General features: G+C 42.5%; 1 protein-coding gene across 3 annotated transcripts in view; it reads left to right on the top strand.

The window, feature by feature from the left end:
* The window catches only part of ATXN7 (ataxin 7), a 134,161-nt gene that overhangs the window by 96,635 nt on the left and 12,389 nt on the right, over positions 1–25,137 (top strand). For 2 of the 3 annotated variants that reach the window (XM_088027706.1, XM_028110428.2), the window contains exons 6-9: positions 17,157–17,409; positions 19,480–19,739; positions 20,236–20,318; positions 24,752–25,017. In XM_088027706.1, coding sequence (XP_087883832.1) covers positions 17,157–17,409; positions 19,480–19,739; positions 20,236–20,318; positions 24,752–25,017 — 862 coding nt within the window. Of the gene's footprint in view, positions 1–5,920; positions 6,114–17,156; positions 17,410–19,479; positions 19,740–20,235; positions 20,319–24,751; positions 25,018–25,137 lie in introns of those variants that run through there. The other variant, XM_028110429.2, reaches the window with a different exon arrangement.

The following is a 25,137-nucleotide window of genomic DNA, read 5'->3' as shown; positions in this document are numbered from 1 at the left end:
TTACTGTGATTTAATGAACTTACTTCAGCAGTTCTGATTTGCATCACTGGAATAAGACAGTGAAAATGTGGGTTTCTAGCAGCATTAATCAATCAGTAAATAAATACTGTTTATCCACCAGTGCTTTTCTTGACCTACTATATATAGAAATCATCGGGATGGCTGTGCTTCAGATTTTAAAGGGGGATATTTCAGTATATAAAGCCACATTTTAGTTATATTTGCTAAAAGATGTTTTTCCTGAGTCACTTCACAAGACTAATGTGTATGTTTACTGGTTACGATACATAGACACCTGCTCTTCCAACCCTGTTCAGCTGTGGTCTTACATATGACCAGAAGAGGGAGTTTTTATTGCTTCTTTATGCGTGTAACACCTACTACCTGGCTTGAATAATTCTGCCCATGCATGTGCTAGTCCAAGCCCATAAAACAAACTGGTTTGAGGCAAGGGAGCAGTGGCTAAACTTAGCTCTTGGCTTCCTCATTTCACATTGTGTATATAGAAATCCCAGTCTTTAGGTTTTCTTCTACGTTTTGTTATTAAGACAACAGTTCTCAGATTGAACTTCAAAGAAATTTTATACCTTTTCCTCTTGTATGTTTGAAAGTTTAAAAAACAAAAGAGGGGGAGAGAGAGAGAGATCAGGGAAGGTAATTGTCTCAGTTTTAAAAGTTAAGATACAAGCAGTAAGCCCCTAATCACACATGTTAAAAGAGTTCCTGATCTATAGTCTCCTAGAGTCAAAAATAAACTCTGGAATGAAATTTGTTTATTGCTTCTTATGCTTGATATTTTCGAAAGATTGTTAGAATTTCTAATACTCAAGATTTGTAGTGAGCTTTAGAATGTTAAAATATTGTTTCGCCAGAGTGGCTAATAGGCCTTTTTTCTATGCGATTCTTAGTGTGTTCAGTTGTGCTACTTGAATCTCAGTCTGCTTAGCCAAACAAATGAAATGGGAGCCCTAATCAGGATATGCTTGTTTGATGTAATACCAGAATGTAATGCTGTCTAAATTTTTCTTCAGCTCCTTTCACATTGCATTTTTTAAGAACAAAAATTTGTTAAATTAGTTTCTTTATGGATCTTTTGAATGATGCATGAATATATTAAATATATAAACATCATATATTTTTATATATATATATACAGAATCTCAGATACGCTGTTTCAGTTCAGCCTCCTTTTTTCTTATTTCATTGGCTCTTTCTCCCTACTCGCTGTTTCCAGCTGTTAACAGTCTTCTTTTTCTTTACACCGTCTATGTAACTTGGTACAGTATAGTACATAACTTAGTTTACATACTTCTGTATTTTTTCTCATACTAATCTATATGAACACATATAATCCTGTGTTTTATTAGTGGGGACTTTTGATCATAGTTTTACGAAAAATGGATTCTATTACGCACACTTCTGCTTCTTTTCTACTCAACAGTACCACATGGGAATTCATTCACAGGCCAGGATAACGCTAATCCGCCCTTTTTAATGGTTGCTTACTATTCTAAGGTGTGGCTGGGCAGTAGCTTTCTCCTCGAAGTCCTCTTGTCTGTGGACATTACCCTTATTTCCTGCTTTTTGCCTCCATGAACAAAGCTACAGTAGCCCTCCTGCTACAAACGCCCTTAACTACTGGTGGCTTTGTTTCTGTGGAATTAGTCTCAGGAAGGGATTCCTGGGTCAGAAAGGATATAGATAGGCATTGTTAATATCTGCTACTAGTTTGTTTTCCACAAAGGCTGTAATACTTTATATCTACTAGGCATGTGTGAAAGTATCACCATCAGGAGTAGGTGTTTTATTTATCTTTCTAAAATTCAGTTTCTTTTGCTAAAGCATCTTAAAGTGTTTTATACACACACACACACACACACACACACACGATTGATTGTAATTTGACTTTGAACCAAGTCTCTGAAACAAGCACAAACTTTTTTTTACCAGTGTTAGCACGTATCTTCTGAATTTGAGTAATACGGAATGATATGAGGCAAAGAGATCTTTCAAAATGAGCGATGATTTTAAAAAAATATTCATTTAAGCAATCATAGGCAATTTTCCTGGCATCTGTGGGAAATTTCTATTCATCCTGCTTGGAATTTACCTTAGGAGAGAAATCTAGGTCTGCTAGGCTGGGATTCCTCTCTGCAAAATGTATAGGCTCCTAGAAGATAACAGTGTTGGGTGAATTTAATTGCAGGACCGATGATAGTTGTCAGTTTTATTTCTGATCTCATTATCCCCCTTGCATTTGGTGTGATTGGTCACCTTTTAACAGTGTTCACTTTGTGTATCAAATAATGACTGGACTGAGGTCAGACTGTGGTTAACACAAAGCCTCTGTAAATCAGGCCAGGAGGTTATACTTACTTTATTGCCCTGCCTTTGAACAACTAGAACAGTTGAAAAGGGATACACACATGAAGTGTGGCCGAGTCCTGAAGAGCCATCCACCAAAAGATCAGATGATGCCAGCCCGAGGAAGGCTGCTGCATGATTAGCCTCCAACGTGAATTATCCCCATTTCCACTTCATCTCCCACCTCTCCTAATCCGGCGCGAGGACCTAATGAGCGCTGGATAACAGCGTAGCAACATTCCTTGGTGAAGCTAATCTGATTCTGGATAGCAGGCTTCCAGGCCCACAGCTGAATGAATCGCTTGGTATTTCCAAGTTTGAAAATACTTTCTCCCCCTTTCAAGTGTTCCTTGGCAGCAGGTGAGGAATGTTAAAGCTCCTGTAAGTGCCAATTAAGGCCAATTATAACTTGCCCGGCCTGCTGAGACACTGAAGTGGAGTCAGCGGAGACTTGTGCTCCTGTGAACCAGAGCACTGACTACCACCAGTGACATAGCACAGCCATCCCCGCCCCTGGCCGGCAACGTGTTGGGGGCCCTGCTGAACACCGAATGACACTGGCAAGCCTCTCCGGGATTTGATTTAGGAGATCCCAAGATTTGCTGGGGACGTCACTAATTTCAGCAGTAGGAACCTCTTTGTCCTCTTCCCCCTTTCTTGGAAACGATGCCCACCATCTAACTTCTCCTTGATTCCGCTCATAAGAGCTAACCTGTATGGGGCACTGAAGAGGTGCCAGGCTCTGCATTATGTGCATGACCTCCTTACTCCTCGCCGCAGCAAAGCCAGAGGAGGCGGTCTTAGCACTTCCCGGGAGAGTACGCAAACCCCGAGGGACAGAAAGCTCTTGGCCTGGATGAGGCCGACTGAAAGTGATGAGACTGCTGCGGGCTGGTTGCCCCCTCAGCCCAGGCCCTGGAGGCGCTGCCCTTCCTGGCGGCTGCTGGTATGCTCCTTTGCTGGGAGCAGGCCCATTAACCGAAGAATTTTTGTCAGCTCAGGACTCCCTTTGTGCACCAGAATAAAACTGATGAATGCACACCATCCACGACACAGCCGATACCTGCAATTTTTGGTCTGTAAGGCATGGATGTTATTCTATTAAAAGGGTATTTTAGTCGGCAGTCTTTTTTTAGTCTGTAGTCTTTGAATTTTTTTTTTCCATAGGAAAAATGAAATGTGACCATGTCCCCAGACCTAGACACTTAAATATGAGCCATCATTGGGAAACTTAGTATCAAAATAAACTTTATTTGGATAGGATATCTGGAGCTGGTTTGTAGAAAACAGTAAGAATGCTGTCCGAGCAGAACAAAGTGGTATTTAAGTATTTGCTTAAACATTTTACTCGGGGCATTCAGGGAGGAGAATGTGTGTGTTTAAAAATTTAATCTAAAGCTTTATGCCCATTTTTTTTTTGTATTTGTATATATTCTTATTGCACAAAATTATATTTTCCTGACTTACACTACCATGCATCCCTTTTTGGTTATAGATCTTAAAAATAAGTTTGAATTGCTTCTCTCTTGTTTATGCAATTGACCCTTGAACAACATGGATTTGAGCTGTGCAGATTTTATCCATTTATCCGTGGAGTTTTTTCAGTAAATACAGTACAGTACTGTAAATGTATTTTCTTTTCCTTATAATTTTCTTAATAACATTTTCTTTTCCCAGCTCATTTTAAGACTACAGTGTGTAATATGTATGACATAGAAAATATGTGTTAATCACCTTTATGTTAACGGTAATGCTTCTCATCAGCAGGATGCTTTTCATAGTTAAGTTTTTGGGGAGTCAAAAGGTAGACAGATTTTTCCACTGTGGGGTGTAGGGGGTCAGTTCCCCTAACCCCCACATTGTTCAAGAGTCAACTGTTTGTGAAATTAAATATAGATGTGTATTTGTAGCAATTAAGAATGTTTGCTGAAATCCACCCTAGTTTTCATCAGAATTAGAGATAAGATTTGGTTCTCAGAACACATGGATTGACTGGGGTTTGTAAGGATTTTTTTCCCCCTTTGCCCTACCGCCATCTACAAAAGGGAACATTAGAAAGTCAAGTCAAGCATTTGTGCTGGGAGAACAGTGAGGACTCTGGGGTCTGGCCTGACAGGTGCAGTGATGTGGAACTGAGGCTTAGTCTGAGAAAGGGGCCTCTTATCTCAGTTTTGTCCTGTGGCCAATGACATCAAGGAGACTCCTCAGGTGCCCCTTGGGGAGGGTGGGTGGGTGCAGTGAACAATGCTAAGACCTGTTGCAATCAGGTAGGATAGCAGTGGAATTTTTTCTTCTAGCTTAAGAAGACCTTTGGTGAATTAACCTAAACTTCTTATTTTTGGTAAACTTTTGGAAGATTTTTCTCATCCTGGGCTTCTGAGACCTGCTGATGCCCCTTACCTGGTGTTCTGGCATCTTTTAGGGATGACCATAGTTTTGCATTGTTTGAATGTGACTGTAAGAAGTCTGGGGGGCAAAAAAAGTAGGTTTCAGAAAACCCTCTGGATCTTAATATTGCTGCCTTGGTTGGGATCTGAATGACTGCCATGAAATTAAAGCAGTGTGGCTACTATTCTTTTGTTTTAGAGTAAATTTAGAATTTGTGTCTGGTCTAGTAGAAACCATTTCCTACAACTCATGACTCTTTCCCACCCCTTCCAAGCCAAATCTTTTCCACACATGTAATTCATGACTTCTAGCCAAATATTCTGTATGGGGTGATGGGATTCTGTGGAGGAATTTCCCCCCTCCTTTTGATGCTTAAAAGTGTTCATTCTGAACTATCAGGCATCCGAGTCTATTTATGTGTGCAGCCTTTATCATCATAAAACTCAGATCAGTTGGCCATTTTTTTCCATGTCTATTTGACCGTAAGCTTTGGGGATTGAGAACGGGGGATGGAGGTAGCTTTGTGGGGAGTATAATAGGGCTGAGATAGGGAAACAGACCAGGAAGACACTTTATAAAGAGCCATCAGTGAGAGAAGTTTTTGGATTAAAAGTATAAAAGGTCCCAGCTTTAGTCAGTCATGTAATGATTGAACACCAAACTCCGGACGATCAGGTGTATATTCTTCTGAAATTAGATGTATTTTACAAAAATGCACAGAAAATTGGTTAAGATTTTTGTTACTGGATTTAGGAAGGAAAAGTAAGCTTTCAATATGACAAATTTTAATTATTTTTAAGTATAGATCATGGGGAAATAAAATGTTGAGAGAGGCTGCTGATTTTTATAGAAACGCATTAACTTTAAAACTTCTAGGTCTATGGAGGCTTAAAATGTAGGCTGTATAATGAATCATGTAAGTTTTCTAATATACCTGCGTGCAGCAGCATCCATTTCAAGGTATTCAGAAAAATCAGGGTGTGAGTAAATTCACAGTTTAGCAGGTTAAATTCCTAAGTTCCATCTTCCCCAGTTTTGGCAAGTTGCCTTTCAAGTAGAAGGATTAATTTACACCAGCCAGGACGCCTTGTATGACCATATTAGATGAAATTAGACTCCACCCCTTGTTTTCTGTTGATCTGCCAGGACCTTTGTAATTCAAGTGCTTTTTACAGTAGTAGCAAATGTTACATAAGACCAAACATGGAGCATATTTGGAGTTGGTGGGCAGACCCAAGTCATGATGCAAGCTTGCAGTAGCAAGTGTGCAGTGAAGCACAACCAGATTATGTGAATGGAAGGTGACAAGAAGCCTCTCCAGAACAGCTCTTCTTCCACACGAGGGCTGAAAGCTGCACTGGGTAAGTTTTCCGAGGCAGTTTCCAGAGGCTGGGCTTGGCTCGGGGCCCAGTTGTGGATGAGTTTGCGGGGGGTGGGTTAGGTCTTTGCTAACGTTACATGGAAGAGCTCGTGCAGGCCTCTTTCCTCCTGGCGTTTGGCCTTCTCTGCCAGCAGGCCCTGAGCTGTACGGTGCTCAAGTTGTGGAGAGAGTGAGCTCTGCAGAGCTAGTGGATCAGAGTGGGTAATCGCAACAAGGGGGATTAGCTGCCGCAAGCCGTTCACAGGAGCCATTCTGAAATGTCATTTGAGTGGTCTGGACAAAGTTCAAACGCAGACAGGAGTCTAGTTTGTTATTAACTCCAACAAAATGCTGAGGTTTGCACCAAACAGTTCCCGTATCTCAAAACAGGGAAAGCATTAGTTACGCTGCTCTCTAAAAATGGAGGAACGCTGTGACACGCTTTAACTGTTTGTTTTTTATCTCACTTGTGGTAAGTGAGGTTTTGTGACAGGCAGTTCATAGTGTTTCCTGTAGAATGTGTTTGAAAGCTGTTTTGTCAGATACTTCAAATCCACAGCAAAGTTTCAAGCAGAACACTGTGTCAAGAGGAGAAACAACTTCAAAATACAAACAGTAGCCCTGGAAAGTCATTCAGTAACTTAAAGTGAGTGTATAAAAATTTAATTACATACTGACTGCCAGAAAGAACGATTTTTTTCAGTTGTGTTATCAGGGTAGCCAGTGCAGCTCAGCTGGTTGTGTTTGGCTGTGTTGGGAGTCTGTTCCCAAAGTTGCCCTGTCTCCTGCTTCTGTGGGTGAGCAGGGTGTGAAGTGACAGTGGCGTTCTTGACTTGTCCCTGGAGTCACATTTCATGGCTTCTGCAGTAATGAGCTTGACCGGATGATTTTAATTGAGGTTGAAATTTAGCTACCGGTTTGAAGGGCTGTAAATATAGACAGATTTTAAACCTTTAATCAAATTGCTGTTAATTCCCTAAAATTTATTTTTTTAAAAAACTATCTCTCATCAGGCAGTTTTAGTTTTGCTGTTTGTGGTTTCGTTTTTGAACCTTGCTTTTGATGTTCATTACGTGATACCTCCAGCCTGAAGGTGGGGCAGATACTGTTTCTCTTTTCAAAAAAAAAAAAAAATGTGTGCTACAGATTCATTGAAAACATTGGCATTGTTAAGTAATGAATCACCCATTCCTTATTAACAGAGTGCTTAATGAAGAAGGCTTTTGGGACTGTGTTCTGAGTTTGAGGTTTTTGTCATTCCCGTGTTCACTGTTTGCTTCCCTCCCCCATCCAGAATAAAGTGAAATTAAAAGGGTACAAAGTTAGTGGGGAATAGCAATAAGGATGTGACTTAGACTCAGTGCACTTGGTGGTAGATGGTGCTGTCATTCCGTTGCACCTTGGACTTGCTACTCCTTTTCGGCCTGGGAAGACAGTGTTCCCTGTGGGGATTCGTGCACAGCAGTTTTCATTTTAAAAAACAAAACAAAAACAATGAAAAAGAGAACTCTAAGTTTTACCAGGTTCCTTTAATTCAGTCGCTTCCTACACGCACATGTGCACGGGTGTGTGTGTGTGTAAAATTTGGAGTGGGAAAGGCATACTTTGGTTTTTTTTTAAATTCCCTTTTTGCATTTTGATGATAGCCTTGTATCTTTCATTTGGGACATAGGCCCAAAATGTCACTACAGAGAAGCTTGGGTAAGGACTGAGTATGTTGATGATTGAACTGTACTTCGTATGTAACAAATTGGAAGACTAAACTTGGAATGATAAGTCACCGAACTGTAGGTTGCTTTGTTCCCTAACCAGTGAAGGATTAAACCAGAAGTAGCCGGAGACTGGTTGATTTTTGGTTTTGGCTCTTTTTTCTTCTCACATGTTGATACCTGAGGAATGCAGATTTTTCAAGGCATCGATAACTGCGAGAGAGAGAGAGGGAGAGAGAGAGAGATAGGGGAGCGAATCTGGGGGAAATGCTGTGCATCACTCAGTGAGATCATGTTTGTTTCAGGCAGGGTGGTGGCTTGCTGTACTCTGCCAGCATCCTTTGGGTAACAGTGTGCTTCCTGAGGACGGCAGAGCGAGGTCCTTATGACTGTTAGCAACGTAGAAGTATCAGCCAGCATGTCATTTGTGGCATGCCAGCCTGTAGTCAGAAACGGTGGCAGCAGAACTAGAGTTTGGTGGCTGTATTTTGCTCAAGGCAGCAGCAGCCTTTTCCCCAAAGGTACTTTCACTGAAAACATCTGTGCATGCCTGTTCAAGATCATGATGATAACCCTCAGCTCTGAGTCTGCACCTTGAACACAGCTGCAGAAGCATAGGAAAGGCCCCCATCGGGAAATGAACTGGTCATTCAGACCATTCACCGTTCCTTAAAACAGCTGTGTTATGACAGTGATTATGAAGAAATGATGTTATACTCACAGCCAAGGTGATCTCCTGTGATAACCATTCAATGTGCCTCTTCTTTTTCTCTCTCATTTCATCTCCTCTAACAAAGTACTTGACTTTTTAAAAAAGTCATTGTAACAATGTTTGCAGAGAGCTACAAGTTAAGATGGCAGGGGAGGAGTACCCCAGATACTCAGTTAAGGTTTTCATATTTCTCACACACTTGAAAGCAGAGTACAGAAAGAACAGTCCCTCCCCATGGGAGGAATTCCTGGCAAGAGGATTATTTGAAGTTGCCATATTTCTGCTCCCTTCTTAGCAACATTATTTACAATCCATTCACGCCTGTCCCTTCCCCCACTGGAGTCGGAGTCGTTCTCCCTTGTAATCTGCCCTTTGTGATCTGTTCTCTTTCATGCAGCTAGTGTGAATGGGGATGCTGCAAGTGCGCACCCTGCCCAGAGACGGGGAAATGCCAAGAGACCCGGCATACTTTAGTGGGGCTTTTATTTCCGTCATAAAGCACTGACTTGAAGAGCTTGATAATTTGATGATAGACCTTTGGTGAAAAGTTGTTTCAAGTGGCCCAAGTGCTGTAAATGACTCTCTTTTCTGCACTTTCCCCTTATGTTTTAATTTAAAAGCACCTCTGCATTAGGGGGAGGAGAAATGCATTTGGCAGAAGTCGCAGTTGGAGACTAATTTGTTAGGGCAGCCAGTGTTGAAATCATCCTTTTCAATTAAATCTCTCTAGTGGAAATGATGCTGAGTGCTTTGTGGTAAAGACTTTTTCTTCCTCCCTGTTTTTCAGTGCCATTTGTAACCCACCTAAGCATGCTTTTCTGAGGCTGCTTCCCAGCTCCAGTTTTGGCTAATTGTCCTTTGAGGCACTGCCTGTCAGAGGTCAGCTCTGGATTCCCCAACCTGAGATGTGAATATTCCAGGGATAGTCTCATGGATTGGCTGGTTTTTTAGCTCTGGACAACACTAGGCTGTCTCTGGAGTAGTCTAATCGAGTGTCTGGGGATCCTAAAGAATTTGGATCAAAAGAAAAGCAGATTGAGAATTAAAGAGAATATGCAAGGACAGGAAGTGGGGTAAGACTGTGTTTGCTGGTCAGACACATGAGCGTGCCTTTAGACAAGAAGAAAACTTACAGGGAGAAGTTGACCATGAAAGTAGTGAGAAGACATCATTAAATGCTTCATGTTCACATGCAGTGATTTCATGTCCACACTGTGAATTTAGATAGGATACCATGTATTTTTTTTAATAGTTATTAGGAACAAAATAGATAACTACCGTGTCAAACACAAAGTCAATGTTTCACCGATAATGCTTAGGAGAATGCTAAATTACATATGCCTAGTCTAGCTGCTGAACTTTGAAAAGTATAGTAAGAAGATAATAATCTAGATAATGTATAGAAATGACACAAGATCTGGAATGGGATTCAGCTTTGAATGTCAAAAGTCTAGGGAAAATCCTGCTGTGGAGCAAAGGCGATGTGCAAGGAAGATGCTCTGAGAGTTGAAAAATGTTTATGTAGTCTTGATCTATAGTTCCTTGATCTTGGATGCTTTTTAAGGGTCATTCTTAGAAGGATGACTGATGCCAATTGACACCTCCATGAGTCGTGTTTGGCAGCTTGAAAAGTGAAGTATGATAGTTTGGGTTAATTGGGAGCTGGATAATAAGCACATTAGCGTTATTTTTCAACCTGGATGTTAAACAATTTAATAAGTTTTGTGAAGGGCCTGTTTAATGAATGATCCTGAGTTTCCAAACTGAGCCTTTTGTTACATGCAGTTATTACTTGCTATGCCTGGCCAAATGATCCATACATGTGCATTTAACATTTTATAGCCATGTTACAACCTTGGTTATTAAAAAATCCTTGCTTTAAAAGGGAGCAGTTGTAGAGTATTAGTGGCACGGGGCTGTCAGAGACCCCATGAAATCATACATTCCTTGAAGTGTGTGGATAGGTATTTTTCATAAGGCCTTTCTGTACAGAGTACACACTCTTTGTGACCTTACCTGACCAAATCTATCCAAAAGTGTCAGTTTCATTTAGAGAAAAATTTTTGAGTTTTAGTAATCATTTCTTCAATAATCGGCCTAAAATTTCCACCTTTGGATCTATAAAGCTGAATTTGAGACTTGATCTTCACTTAATTCCATTCCATTCACCCACAGTTCTTCCTGAGTGACTCATTTCTGTCAGAAAAATGAGCCAACTTTTTATTGATAAAATAGCTTGAATGAGCGTTCTTTTTGGTTGGTGTAAATTTACTCATTTTTAAATGAATTTTAAAAGTTGTTCCTCTGAGCTTTTAGGAGAAGAGCTTCGTCTCTTCCTGGACTGACATATGCACTAGATATGCAGCCCACACCTGTCCCCCGCTGGAGAAGATAACTTAAAATGGGTTACGTTTATTAGTAAGTGATTTCTGCCTCCTTTGATAAGCAGCACACCTTTCTCACAGAAGTCTGTAACTGGCATTAGCTGAATTAACAGGGGCATTTGTCTTGGTGCCTGCTGAGTTCCCGGTGTCTGGTCCATAATCGTCCCTGCGCTGCGGGGTCTCCAACTCTCCATCGTTTAATCCCCAATAGCCCTGCAGGGTGGGCATGACGGATGAAGAGGCTGCCAAGGTGGGTGGAATCAGGTTATTGTCCAGTGATACCCATCTGGTAAGTGGCAGAGCAAGGCTTTGAACCCATCTGTCTCTTGATTCCAAAGTTCTTGCCCTTTCAGGGAATCTATAAAAAAACAGCATTCTTTATTTTAATTTGGATTCTATTCAGGCTGGTTAGTTACTTAGTCCACATCAAGACTGTGCCCGACAACCCTGAGCCCCTGCTGGAAAGGCAACCATGGACCTACAAGAGACCAGAGAGTGACAAGAAGCATGCATTGTATTGGTCCAGAGGTGGGGGGCCAGCCTAATCCTATAGAACAGGTGTTTGCTGCCCCTCCTGATGGTTCTTAGTAAAACAGGCTCATCTGGGAACTTTGTAAAATGTTTCTTTTTAGCCAGAAAGACGGTCCTGCCTGATACTTTCTACCAAAATTCACTCTTCAAACCATCTCTAATGGCTTAAAACTCTCCTGAGCAAAAAAGAATAAAGCTACACTGGCTGACAGGCAGAGCTAATCTTTAGGATAGCAACTTGCAAAATGGAAAGATGAAATCCACAAGAACCTGGTTTTCCCTTAAACGGATTCTGGATCCTTATCCTGAGTTCACTAAAATTCTGTCTCGACCTTGTGTGTTTAGCCTCTGCAGCCTTTTGTTCTAGCAGTTAGCCTCGTTTTGCTGAGCACCTGGGAAGATGGGTTTCCTACTGTTATATGTCCCAACCCTCACCATCACCCCTCTCTTCTGCCTGCCTTTGGACCATACATTGTGGCTTGCTAATAACACCACATAAGAGCAGGTGGATTATAGTGTGGTCCAGCCTGGGTGCTAGAGTCAACCTGCCTGGGATTGTATTCCAACTACGCCTCTTAACTAGTTGGGTGGTGTTGGGCAACTATCATGAGGCCTTTAAAGCCTTGGCTTCCTTATCTGGAAGTGGGGATCATAACAGTATCTGCTTTGTACAAAGATGGTCAGGACTGAATGAGATAACCTCTGTAAATTACGCAGCATGGTGCCTGACACGTGTTTTCTGCCCAGTAAACAGTGGCTGCTATTGTTGATGTTGCTGAAGGTGAGACTTCTAATCAGTCAGTTGTTTGAGTTATAAAACATTAATAGAAGAGCCCTGAGCAAAAATAAGTTTGTGAAATGGTCCTAGTAGCTCTTAGGTGCTGTTGCCTGCTCTTACATGATGACCACTGAGAATGGGACCGATTGACTCCTTGCTCATAAACGGTAATATGCCTTGTTGTAGTCTGGCATGTGTGAGACTGAGGCTAGCGCACCACAGGAAATGCCCCTGTTTTTTTTTTAAGTATAATCAAATAAACCATAATTATTGTAGAAAAATAAAACAATATACAAAATTTTTCAAAAAATAGACACTAATCCCAGGGAAAACTGCTTAAAATTTGACATACATCCTCGTAGACTTTTTTTTTCCCCCAGCATGAATGGTTTGAAGTTACAATTTGCTTTGACAGCCTTTTAGGTTTGTGTCCTAACTTTGACACTTGTGCATATAAATTATTTTTAGTTATTTTCAAAACAGTTTTTATTTATGACTTAAAAATACCTAATGATTTGCTTTGAACTCCTATTTGGTTTGTACCTGGTTGTCAACACGTACATACATATATTTTTAAACCTCTGCATGAATCCCAGATTGCAAGCTCAGTATTCTTGGTTGCTTTCCATTTTGAAAGACTTAAAGAGAGCTGTCCTCTACCTTACCCTTCCCAATATCCTACCATTGCCTTCAGTGGTAGCACACATTCAAGCCACAAGGGGAAAAAAGCCCACTGCATCTATCTCTTGTATGCTGGCACATGGTCTCTTTCTCTCTCCTTCCCCCTCCCTCTTTACCTGTACCTCTTTCTCCACATCTGTCTGTCTGCCCTGTTTAACCCAAACCCCCATTACCACTGCCGCTGCTCTCCCCCTGCCCGGGGCCTCCACTCACCCATGCCTGTTGGTTGTTCTGGGTCTCTGCTCTGTGTTTCCCTGTACCTGTATTTGTCTATCTGTTGGTCTGCCTGATTATCTCTCCCTCTTGCTGGAGCCATTCAAAGTGCCCTCCTCATTCAGGGACAACAGAGTGTGCTTTCTCTGAGCTGGTGCCAGACCCTGGAGAGAGGCGTGCTTTGAAAACTCAGCTTGGACTCCTCACCAAACCACACTGCAGTTAAGCTTAGCATCTGGCCACCAGTTTGCCCACTTACTATAAGGTCTCTAATCCTACCCATAACTTGCCCATTTCTCTTTTGATCTAGGAACATTTTTTCTTTTTTTTTTTTTTTAAGCTGGAAGCCCAGTTTAAAATCTTATGAAAAATAAAGGCCCACAGTGAAAGGATGAGGAGAGTCCAACTCAGCTGTAATTAAATTTGTTTTTTCCTCTTTGCTTTCTCGCAGAAGGTAAGCCAGATACCGCCCTTTCCAGAGAATGTGTTACCAGACCATGATGTGAAGGAACAGCTTAATTCAGCAGCATGACAGGGATTTGAGCTGGCACTTTTCAGCCAGAATCTGTTACACGCATACTCACACACACATCACACAAGTCTGTTTCAAGTTTTAGTGAATGAAAGAAATTCACATGATAGATTGCCATTCTTAGTTTCTAAATAGCTTTTATTATTGAAGTAGAAAATACAACTTTTTTGAAATGTTACTGATATATCAGCTGACTTCTAATGTTAGGAAGTTTTGATGCTTGATTTTTCTAGTGCAAAATCCTATATGAAGAGTTAATAGACTAGAAAAGAAGTGTTAGCTGAAGAAAATGGCAGCGATGGACTATGATGGGAATAGAGAATTAAAAGGAAAAGCTTGAAGTTACAGTCAGTTCTGCTGTCACACAGCCTGCATTCCTAAGAAATTACCGTGTTGTACAAAATTGTGTAATACAATCCACATGAGACTCATTGGGAAAATGGGGTTATGGGCACAACACTCAAAACTTTATTAGTGATACAAAAAAGATAGGAACCTAACAAAAATGGTAGCACAGTTTTACATGGATTAAGTGGTTAAGAGTAGGTAAATAGAAGAAAACGACCTGATATTTGCTTCTGGAAGTAGGTGTTGGAAGGGCTGCGGCTTATGAGCCCTTGTGAAGTAGTGGACAGAAGGTTATCTGAAATGGAGGGAAAGTTGTAGCACTGGTTGTGCATGGGTACGGCTCCTCACATCCATGGTGGCCTGGGGTGTATGGTGGGTGTTTGGGGGGAGGAGTGTGTTTTGTGTACGCCCACGTGGCTCGGTTTAGCCAGGTGTAATTTTCTGCATTGACATAGTGCTTTTTGCAGATGAAATCTTGCAAAAGCAAGTGCAATATTTCATTATGCTCAGTTTGTTCCTTAGTGTATCAGTGACTTTAGAATAAATTTACTTTCTCAAAACAAGCATTACAGCCAAAACTGTATTGAATTAGATTGAGAATTTTATTTACACCATTTGATTAGCAAAAGAAAATGCATCACGTTTACTCTAAGACACTTGCTTGAGAATTTCGATCCCCAGAGAATAGTAGAGAGTGTACTTTGTTAAAGTAAAAGTTGTAGTTGGGGTTTTTCTCCCTCCTCCTAGCAGAAACATGGTATTAATTCCTTTAGTACACTTCTGGCTGTGGATGAACTTGGAGGAATATTTTAATATTTATTTTAACATATGTCAGAAAATTTATATAACAAGCTTATCAAAGCCTATTTCGTAGATACTGTTGTTTGGAGAAAAAGCTCTCAATTGAGGGTGGTACTGTGCTTCACATTGGGTGATGTAAAAATGGATTGGAAGGCAGTTTCAGGTTGCCCCTGGCAGAGGACACTGCTGGTGATTAAGGGGTAGGGGGCAAGACCTCTAATCATCCTGAAATCCTGTACAAGAATTGTTCTGTCTGAAATACCGGTGATACCCCCCTGAGAGAGACTGGTTAATCTTGGCTGAGGAGGAGGATAGAACAGTTGAGTTGATCATTTAAATAAAAATGTTGAGTAAAAAAGAGCATTTTATGTGGCTTTGGTAAGAATGATGAAAATAGTTTGCAGCTGATGGAAGTCAGGAAAGCACTGGTTGAGAACAGGTAGTAGCAGTGAGCTTTACTTATTAGACCCCGATACAGAGAGCCATGGCCCAGGCCGTGTTCTCAGTGCTCTACAAATGTTAACTTACTCAGCCATGTCTAATGGTTCTGGAGCGTTAGCCTAGTATGAGGAAGGCTCTCAACCTTGACTGCACAGTGGAATCACACAGGGGTGCTTATAAAAGTCTGGATGCCCAGACCACATCCCAAACCAGTTAAATCAGAATCTCGGAGGCTGGGACTCAGTATTTTTTAAGCCCATTATGTTACGCCAGTGTGGCCAGGTTTGAAAACCATTGGCCTAGGGCCATTTGACAGTCACTCCTCCTCCTCACAAGAAAAGCTGTACCAATAGTTGCAAATGTTAATTGAAGGTCTGCTCTGTGCCATGGCTCAGAGGGGCAGAGATGTCCCAGACAGGAAGCTTCACCATCCAAGGGAGGCGACAGAACTGGAAACCAATTTTTACAGTCCTGGCTGACAAGTGCTGGTGCTTGGAAGGATTTTCAGTGTTTGGGGATCACAGAGGAGAGAGAAACTAAATTAGAAGTGGGCGGGGATGATGACCTCTCGGGTGCCAAATTTGGAGAATTATTAAACTTAAGTTATTTTAATTTTCCCTCCCATACACACAACTTTCATTAGAGGAAAAAAAAATCAACAGGCACTTAAAAATCACTATCAGAACTCGGTTGTGGCCTTTGGGTGGTCCAGTTGGACAACTGGAATTTTGTCTGTAAAATAGGTTCTTAAGTACTGCATAAAACGTCATTGAACTAATGGCCTCCTGGGAATAAGTCATTTCAGCTTCCCAGAGAGCCTCAGGACTGGCCTAAATGATCTTTAGAAATAAACCATTTGTATGATGCTTATAATCATTGATTCTAGTTTGCTTAATTTTTAAAATATTCATATAGCTTCTGTATTGTGATAAGTAAATATTGGATCCCATACATTTTAAAACGTAGAGTTAAGCCATGTGTCATTTTAAATTGCAAGTTTAATTGAGGACGCTCACTAAGCTACCATCATAAAGTACTTAAGTAGATAAAGTTACTAAATAATTTACTTGTTTCAGATAGTAGCATCCTTCAACAGCTCTCAGTTTATTTAGTATGGATTGCCTTATGCCAAGAAAACCTGATTCTCCAGTGGGTAGACTTATTTTCAGTTAAACCCTGTGTAGTCTGTATTTAACCATGAATTACTTCCTGGTTTAAAAAACAGGCGTAGCTATTTGTGGTATTTTTGTCTTGCGCCTTTGGCATCTTAGTGGTGTGAAACAGAGCTATGCCATCTGTAGTCGAGTGAGATTATTAAAAAAAAAAAAAAAAAGAGGGAGGGAAGTGATTCACTGGAAAATTGTAGAACAGATTCTTAAAGAATGATAAGATAACCCTAGAAACATTCTTATTTGGTGTCATATGCTGGTGGGTAGTGACAAAAAAAAAAAATAAGGTACAACTTGTTTCTTAACATTTTGCAATTCTGAAAATTGGAAAGATACTGTGCTAGCAAGGAAGAAAATCCATGCAGTGTCAATTAGTACAGCTCTGCAGATGAATGAATAATTTGCCTCTCCCAACTGCAAGTTGGAGTGAGGTTCATTTCTAGCCTGCAAAACCAAATATTCTCAGGTTTAGAATGGCTGTTTAATTTCCTAATGGCTATCTATGTATGATAAACCGCTTTATGCTGAGATGTTTCCGAAGCAGAAGGACCAGTTCCTAGAATCCTAAATAAGTCTGTGGGGCCTAGATAAGCCATTTCTGAAAGCTGCTGAGTTAAATATATTTTCACTTAGTGACGCATATTTGAACCTAAATGTGTTGATTTCAGGGGACTCTTCCAGGATTCCATTGGAGACTTGCCTGAAACCATGTCTTTTTTTTTTTTCTTCCTGTTTTCCTTTTCAGAAAGAAGACATAGCTCGTCCAGCAAGCCTTCTTTGGCCGTTCCTCCCACTTCAGTATTTTCCTTCTTCCCTTCTCTGTCCAAAAGCAAAGGAGGCAGCGGGAGCGGAAGCAGCCGCTCTTCCGGTGGAGGTGTCCTAAGCGCATCCTCATTAAGTTCCAAGTTGCTGAAATCACCCAAAGAGAAATTCCAGCTCAGGGGGAACACCAGGCCAATGCATCCCATTCAGCAAAGTAGAGTCCCCCATGGTAGAATGTGAGTATGGCCATCCAAGAGCGTTCTCAAAGCTTCTCTGCTGCAAAGTGGAGCTGTGTACCCCAGTGGCATCTGAGAGTGCTGCGGATAATGGGGGAGAGAGGCTGCTGGGGGGCGGGGAAGCAAATAGATGTTGTTTCTTTTTGTCTCCCTATCCTATTTGGGGAGGCTTTACAGAATAGTAATAGTAAGGTTAATAATACTGATACTTTATTGTGGGCCAGCTTTGGAAACTTGGCTCTCTTTGTGTCCTGTCATTTGATTATCACAACAATCCTATGAAGCAGGTCTTGTTGTTACCCCATTTTGCAGATAAGGAGAAGGAAACATAATAAGGTCGAGGAGCGTTAGCCAAGGAGCACTCCCGTCAGACAGGCCTGGGTTCACATGCCCCTTCTGTCACTTCCTAACTGCAGGGCTTTGAGCGAGGCACCGTTTCTCTCTCAGTGTGAGAATAACAGCCACAGTGCAGAGTCCCTGGGAGGAGTAGAATTAACATGGTAGCGTCAAGCACCTGGCCTAGTGTCTGGCCCACAGGAGACAGTAAATGAATGGACACTGGTGCTTCTGCTGCTGCCGTTGATAACAGTGGGAATGAAAAGGTGAGGTGATTCCTAGGTGCTGTGCCAGGATTTTCTGGAGCCTGCAAAGCAATAGGGAAACAGTGCTTCCTCCCCCACAGTCTTGGGTTCCCATCACAGTAGTGACAGGGGAAGACTGGAAGAAGTTCCCACTGCCAGGCAAGGCTTTGGCACGTCTGCACAGTGGGTCTCGAGGCTGCCAGGCTCCTTGTGGTCATGTGAGGGAGCAGCCCAAGCGCTCTGCAGAAACCTATTTTGCCTTGTCATGGCAGCCCTTGGCCCTGGTGGCAGGTGGCTTTTCCCTGGCCTGCATCCCTTTTGGAGGGTATGCCCTCCATCTCTGTCCCAAGGTCTGATAACCTGGTTAATCTCAGGGCAGTGTCTCGCACCTGCTACCGCTCGAGGACCTTGCCAGCTGGGAGAGGCCATGGCTTCTTGCAGCGCCTCTGCTGCTGTTGGGCTCTTCCAGGTACAGCTGTTCGGTGCTGTTTGTCCTGGTTGCTGAGCCCCCAGCCTCTGTTCATCTGTCAGGAGTACAAGTACAGCAAGCTTGGCTTCCGTTCCTGGACCTGTCTGAAAGCCAAAGAAAATGCCAGTGCTGTGCATAAGTCACTTGCCAGCTTAACAGCTGCTGGAGCACTGACTTCACTGAACAAAGTTTATAAAACCTCATCAATCCACATCTTCTTTATTTGGATGGAGCTGGGCTTCAGAGGCAGACCAGGCCAACTGTTAGCTTTGTACCAACATTTGCTACCCAAATGGTAACGTTAGATTCCCAGAAAAGGCAATTCTTTATTACTGGCCCAGGTGTTCAGTGCTCACCAGCTGTGTGCCGGACACTTAACTTCTGCGCTCTTATTTTAGAGACTCAGAGACTGGAGAATTAGCACTTCAGTGACATGTCACATAACTAACTAAACATTGGCCTCCTTCATTGACAGGGGCAAAAAGCCTCTTCTCGGAGATGTGGGTAGGCTCGTTTGAATTTTTGTATGTCTGCAGAGACGTTTCTTGGACCTGTTCTCTAATTCCAATTATTCTTTCCTCTGTTCATTCACTTTACTTAGTTTTGATGAATCCTTTCTTAAAAATGATAGTTCTCAAAAGATAGCCTCTAAAGGTTTTGCAGGTAGTCTTTGGTCCCTCTAGACCTTTTTATGTTCTGCTTCTTGCAGGAATTGAGTTGGGTATCAGGTGTAGGTCTCCCATAGCCTCATGTGTAAGATTGTCCTGGATGATGAAAGACCAGGTAAATCCGATGGTCCATTGGAGCTTTTTGCTTCACCAGGAGGGCTTAGAGACTGAATCATCATGAATCTTCCTGAGTTTTCTGGGTAGTCCCACCACATTTTCATAAGTTTCCTTTGGGGGCCTAGCTCTGTGCAGTGCATGGGTAAATGGAGGCTCTGCCCTCTGCTCTCTAGCTCCCCACTTCCTTGGGGCTGCGGGGCCCTCAAGGGCTGATGTTCTGCTCCCCCTCTGACAGCATGACGCCCTCTGTCAAAGTGGAAAAGATTCATCCGAAGATGGATGGCACACTACTGAAATCTGCGGTGGGGCCCACCTGTCCTGCTACTGTGAGTTCCTCAGTCAAGCCTGGCCTTAACTGCTCCTCAATACCAAAGCCAACCTTGCCTTCACCTGGACAGATTCTGAATGGCAAAGGGCTTCCTGCACCAACCACTCTGGAAAAGAAGTCTGAAGATAATTCCAGTAACAGGAAGTTTTTAAATAAGAGATTATCAGGTAACTTCACATTTTTTGTCTTAATGTTTCTCTGTATGTTAATTGGGCATTCATGAGGGAGCAGATGGGCTGCTATCTGTCAGTCTTCTCTTTAAGACTGGTTCAGCTTCAGCTTTAGGAGGAAGTTCCTTAAGTACGATGTCTGTCCTCTTCACTCTTGCTTTTAAAAGTACATGGGTCTCCAAAAAAATAAAAAAGTACATGGGTCTGTAGGTACTGTAAAACTAGCTTTCTCGGGTTGTCTTTGTGAATGGAGTGGTGCAGTAGTGCTGACTGCACACTCTCTTTCCTGTCAAGTGATGGCGATAGTCCCCTGCTCTCTTTGTGGTGTGCATTGCTTTGCAGGGCTCACGTGTTGTAGAGTTTATACTTACTGATGATGTCGTAGATTTTATTCAAGTTATAATTTGTCTGTTTTGAGATTGCTCCTTTTGTTTTCAAAATAAAGGAAAGAATGTTTGGTGAGCCCGTGGTAATGTCTGTGTGCTTTTGACAGAAAGAGAGTTTGACCCTGACATCCACTGTGGGGTCATCGACCTCGACACCAAGAAGCCCTGCACCCGGTCTTTGACATGCAAGGTAGGTGGCCTCCTGGACGGGACTGGAAACTCTCCGGTAAGCACAAGGAGCTGGGGTCCGTGGCATGGCCCCCCAAGTCACCTGAACCCAGAGGGGATCTGATCTGTGGATTGTTCTGAGGGGATTGTAAACGAGGCGATGGCTGGGCTTGGATGAAGAATGCCTGCAGTTCAGAAAATGTGAGGTCTTCTGTGATAAGCTACAATCGTAAGAGGCATTTTGCCCCCAGTGAGCTTCCAGTGTCATACCAAGGGGGGAATAGTGTGCTTTCCTAATCCGTCTGTTATTTTCAAAGACTGTTAGTATTTCTGCAGAGAAATTTAATGTGAGAGGCTACCCTTTACTGTGGTTTAAATTGTATGGACTTAAAACAAGTCCAGAAATTTCCTTTGCCTATGTGTGAATATTCTTTTAAAGTGCTTGTGTAATTTGTGGTTCTTAAATTTTAAAGAGCCACTTTAAAATCCTCTGATTTTTAGATAGACTCATTTTTCCAGTTCTAAGAAAATACTAGATAATAAACAATCTTACTTACTAAGTGAAGAAAATGTTATAGTCCTCCTTTCTGTCCTGAATTTTCCCTCAAAATGCCGGTATGCTAATAAGAATGTGGTGTATTTGCTGTACAGTTGGAGTTGCTGTGGAGTGGCTTTAGTGGACCCCCTGCATAAATGAGCAAATGTGCTTACGTGCCTTTCTGCGGAGAATGTCCCCAGCTACCCTTCAGAACGGTTCAAAAACTATTGAGAATCATTGCTTTAAAGTAATGTAAAAACACTTGTTTGGAGAAGGGGGTAAGAATTACAAAAATGAGTGTTCTAAAAATTTAATAAAATTTTTGGTGTATTATTTTAAATTTTACCAAAGATCATGTTTGAATAAAGGACTTCAGGCCCTACTCCACCCCCTAACAGTGGAGGAATGTTAAAATCTTCAGAAAGTGGAAATGTTGTTTCTAAGTGTTTCTTATTTCAGTTTAAATTTCTAATTTAATTTTGGCATGTAGATTTTATCCTACAACAGTGGTTCTGAAGCTTTTAAGGAAAGGCGTTGGCCAAGAGCTCCTTTAAATATCTAACTTAAAAAAAAAAAAATAACAGATCACTTTCCCCAAGGAAAAATATCTGTATACACATATATATTCTGAATTTTGCATTCTGTCACAGGGGTTCACACATATCTTCACCCCAAGCCCTGACCCTTGAATTCCCTAGGCTAAAATCTCCTTTCTCCGGCCAAACTGCTTTTATTTTATATAACATTAGTTGAACACAGAGCGCCGTGTGTTGTTAGAAGGTAGCCCTTCGAACTCTGGAGAACCGTGGCCGGCTGCAGCCGCCCCGGAGGGAGTTTGCAAGTGCAAGCCTCGGCCGGGTACCACAGCCTGGTCCCACCCAGGCTGCCGCCTGCTGTCGGCTCTCTTGCTGCCTCCCTGGCTCTCGGGACCCTGGATTTCTCAGTATTAGGGTGCCCGTGGTCGATGAAGAATGCTTGCTTGATCCAAAAGGCTTGCCTTTAATCATCTCCAGGGCATGCCAGTGGACCAAAAGCTTTATCAATTCATAATGTGCAGGATTGACCAGCCTTCTCCCTGAGCCTTTATTGACAGTGAACAGACCTCATATGGGTCCTGCATTGTCGTCCTGTGTTCCTTTTCAAGTCGTGTGTGCTCTCCGTGTGTTCTGTGAAGGGTGTCGTCTGTGTAGCACGGTGCGGGGCCTGCCTTCATGTGAGTTTGCATCTGTAGCCCTGGCGTGTCCCAGGTCAGCAGAGAAGTGGCAGGTCTGTCCTTTCACAGGTGGCCCTTCCTCTCCTCCTGCGTTCTGTTTGCCGCTGTTTCTCCCACTCCCTGCCTCCATTTTGGCCTGCATCTCTTAAGCTGTGGAGGGCTGCCCGTGCTTGAGGGCCTCCCCGATGAACGTCTCCCACCTTCCCGCCCGGGTCTGTCCTCCCTCAGACCGAGAATGTAGTCCTTCCTCTTCAGGGTCTGGGGACCTGCTGCTGCCCAGTCTGTCGCTCGTCCCCTTTGCCTGCCACCCTCTTGGTCCCCTCCTCACTTCCTTGTCTGTCTGATGTCCTGTTTCATGTCCTCTCTGTCCTCCACGCAAATGAAATTTGGCTCTGGTTTCCTTGCCCCATCAGTCATTGTGGAGAGTCGATTGCACATATCTGAGCACAGGCCCCATTCTGGGTCTCAGTAGATACAGGCTTTAACAGAATCAAGGCACAGTCCCTAGCCTTGAGGGGCTTACAGTCTAGCGAACGAGAGGGAGGTTACCTTCATAATCATTCGTACATGGGCGAAGTTACCACTGATGAGTAATTAAACAGGAAGGAAGCCTTTGTTATGACAGCCTTCAGTAGGGGATTGAGCCAGGGAAGTCTCACGTCTCCTTTGCCATAGGAATACTGGGCTGAAATCCCACAGGATTTAACTGGGCAAAAAGGGGTGGGAGAAGCCAAAGAAGCAGTCTGTGTAAATATTCAGTGATGGGGCAAAATAGACATACGTTCGGGTCTGAAAGGGCCGCCAGGAGGCTGAGGAGCAGAAGCAGGAGGAGGTACTTGGTACCAAAGGAGTGGGGCGTGGCGGGGGCGTGGGGTGCAGGAGCCTAGTTACATACCCAGTCTTTGTCCTGTGATACTTGGGTAGCCCTGAAGAGTTCTGATGGGGAGGGAAGCTCCATGGAAATCCTGGTTATTCTTCAAATCAAGCTGGGAAAATATTGGTCATCTCTGCCTCCTTTCTTAACTTGGTCTTGCTGTGCTGAGCACCAGGGGACATTCAAAGATGAGGAATGGCTTCCACATCTGTCTAGAGAGACGGGCAAGTGGACCAGTGATGTTATATATTCATTCATTAATTCTCAACACATAGTAGAGGGCCATTATTTTTACATACTTTGTTTGAAGCATTTCCTGAGTGCCAGGTGCAGTACTAGGTAGCTAGAACAAAACAAAGTTCCTTATCTTCGTTTAGGTTGCTTTCCTGTGGATATATTACATATTAAAAGAAATTAAGTAAAAATTAAAAAAGAAACTGGACACGCTGGTGTAACCATCTATGACAGCTTAAATTTGGGGCAGGCATAGTTTGCAGTAGGTCCAATAAGGAGGTAGGTCGTTACTGAATTTCAGAAGGACATTAAAAGCCTAATTCCCCTTCAACCCCTTACGTCAAACCTCTAAGCTTCTAGAGCAATAATACATTTATATAATGTGTAAGGCCATAAACGCAAAGTACATTTGCGTTACTTTTGTAACATAGGAGTGGAGGAAATCTGTAGATGAATTAACTTGTATTTGCAGTATGTGATTTGTGGCCACTGTCTCCTTATATTTAATACAGACTAAGACCCCAGCAGTAGTGGAATAGTCAGTTAACTTGACTTTATCTTCTTCTAGGAATAGTATTAGCCCTGAGTGAGCCTTAAAAAACAAACAAGCAAGCAAACAAAAACAGGAATTATCAAATGCATTTGGAGTGTAGACATTTTTTATAAGATACACCTCAAGCATGGGTTGATGTTAGTTACCCTGCTGAGATTGACCTTTTTCTCAGTGTGCCCATTTCCTAATTCTGAAATGAGATGTTGTCTTAAGATCCAGAAATGCTGCTGGTCCCATTTTCTTGATTTGCATAGTGAGTGTCTGTTTATAGGGATTGACTCTGCTTCATCTCCTCGGTTCACACCTTATTCCTCTCGGCCTTGTAGTCATTGCTTCTATCCAGGCTTCCTCAGCCAAAGCACTCCCCACCTCCAGGATGCTTTGAGCCGCTTTCTCTCCTGACTTGGCATTTCACTGGAATAGAGAGAAATGCTTGTCTAATATTTATTTTCTGGCTGTTACTGAAAAAGGAGTCCCTGATACATTTTTTAGAAGTAAGCTCTACGCCCAATGTGGGGCTTGAACTCACGACCCCAAGATCAAGAGTCTCACGCTCTACTGACTGAGCCCACCAGGCATCCCTCTGGTACATTTTTATGGCATAAGTGTTTTATCCCTTTCAATATTTAAAATCTAAATGGCCCAAAGAGGGATTTTTCTGTTTCAGTTGGTAAGAGCCCTGATAAATAAGCCGTTACAATGGCACAAAGCATGAGTCCCTAACACCTGTTTGTTTCTACTGTTTTCCATTCACTTACATGCCGGGTGGCACAGCTAACACTCCTTCTTTCTCCTGGTGGAAGTAACAGCACCACATTCCCATATATTTGGAGCCTGGAATATGTACTTCTATTCTAGCAAAAGAAAAAAAGGTCACACTCCTATGATTTTTAGCTTATCACACGGTGAGCAGCCTTTAACTATGCTAATGGTCCAGATTGTTGTTTTGTTTTGTTTTAAATTGGGAATGGTGTTTTCGGATATATGACAGAGAAACAGTTATTGATGAGATTCCTCAGTTTTTGTATTTTTTTGGTCTGTAGACACATTCCTTAACTCAGCGGAGGGCTGTCCAGGGTAGAAGAAAACGATTTGATGTGTTATTAGCCGAGCACAAAAACAAAACCAGGGAAAAGGAATCGATTCGCCATCCGGACTCTCAGCAACCAACGCAGCCTCTCAGGGACCCGCAGCCCACCCCTCCTAGACCTTCACAGGAGCCACACCAAAACTCTCACGGAGTGATTCCTTCTGAATCAAAGCCTTTCGTAGCTAGTAAACCTAAACCTCACACCCCCAGTCTTCCAAGGTAAGCCAAATCCTCCAGCGCTCTCCTCCTTCAGAGAACAGACTTGCAGACACTACAAAACCCCAGTGTAGTTATGATGTCGAGGAGTGTGCATCAGGCTCACTCTAAGAAGATGAGAGA

Source organism: Eumetopias jubatus, unplaced genomic scaffold, assembly GCF_037043125.1.
Source record: "Eumetopias jubatus isolate StellerSeaLion01/CBP00866 unplaced genomic scaffold, mEumJub1_p1.0 scaffold_1, whole genome shotgun sequence".
In the NCBI taxonomy this organism is placed as follows: domain Eukaryota; kingdom Metazoa; phylum Chordata; class Mammalia; order Carnivora; family Otariidae; genus Eumetopias; species Eumetopias jubatus.
The sequence above is the reverse complement of the archived record's forward strand: the minus strand, read 5'-3'. Positions and strand labels throughout refer to the sequence as shown.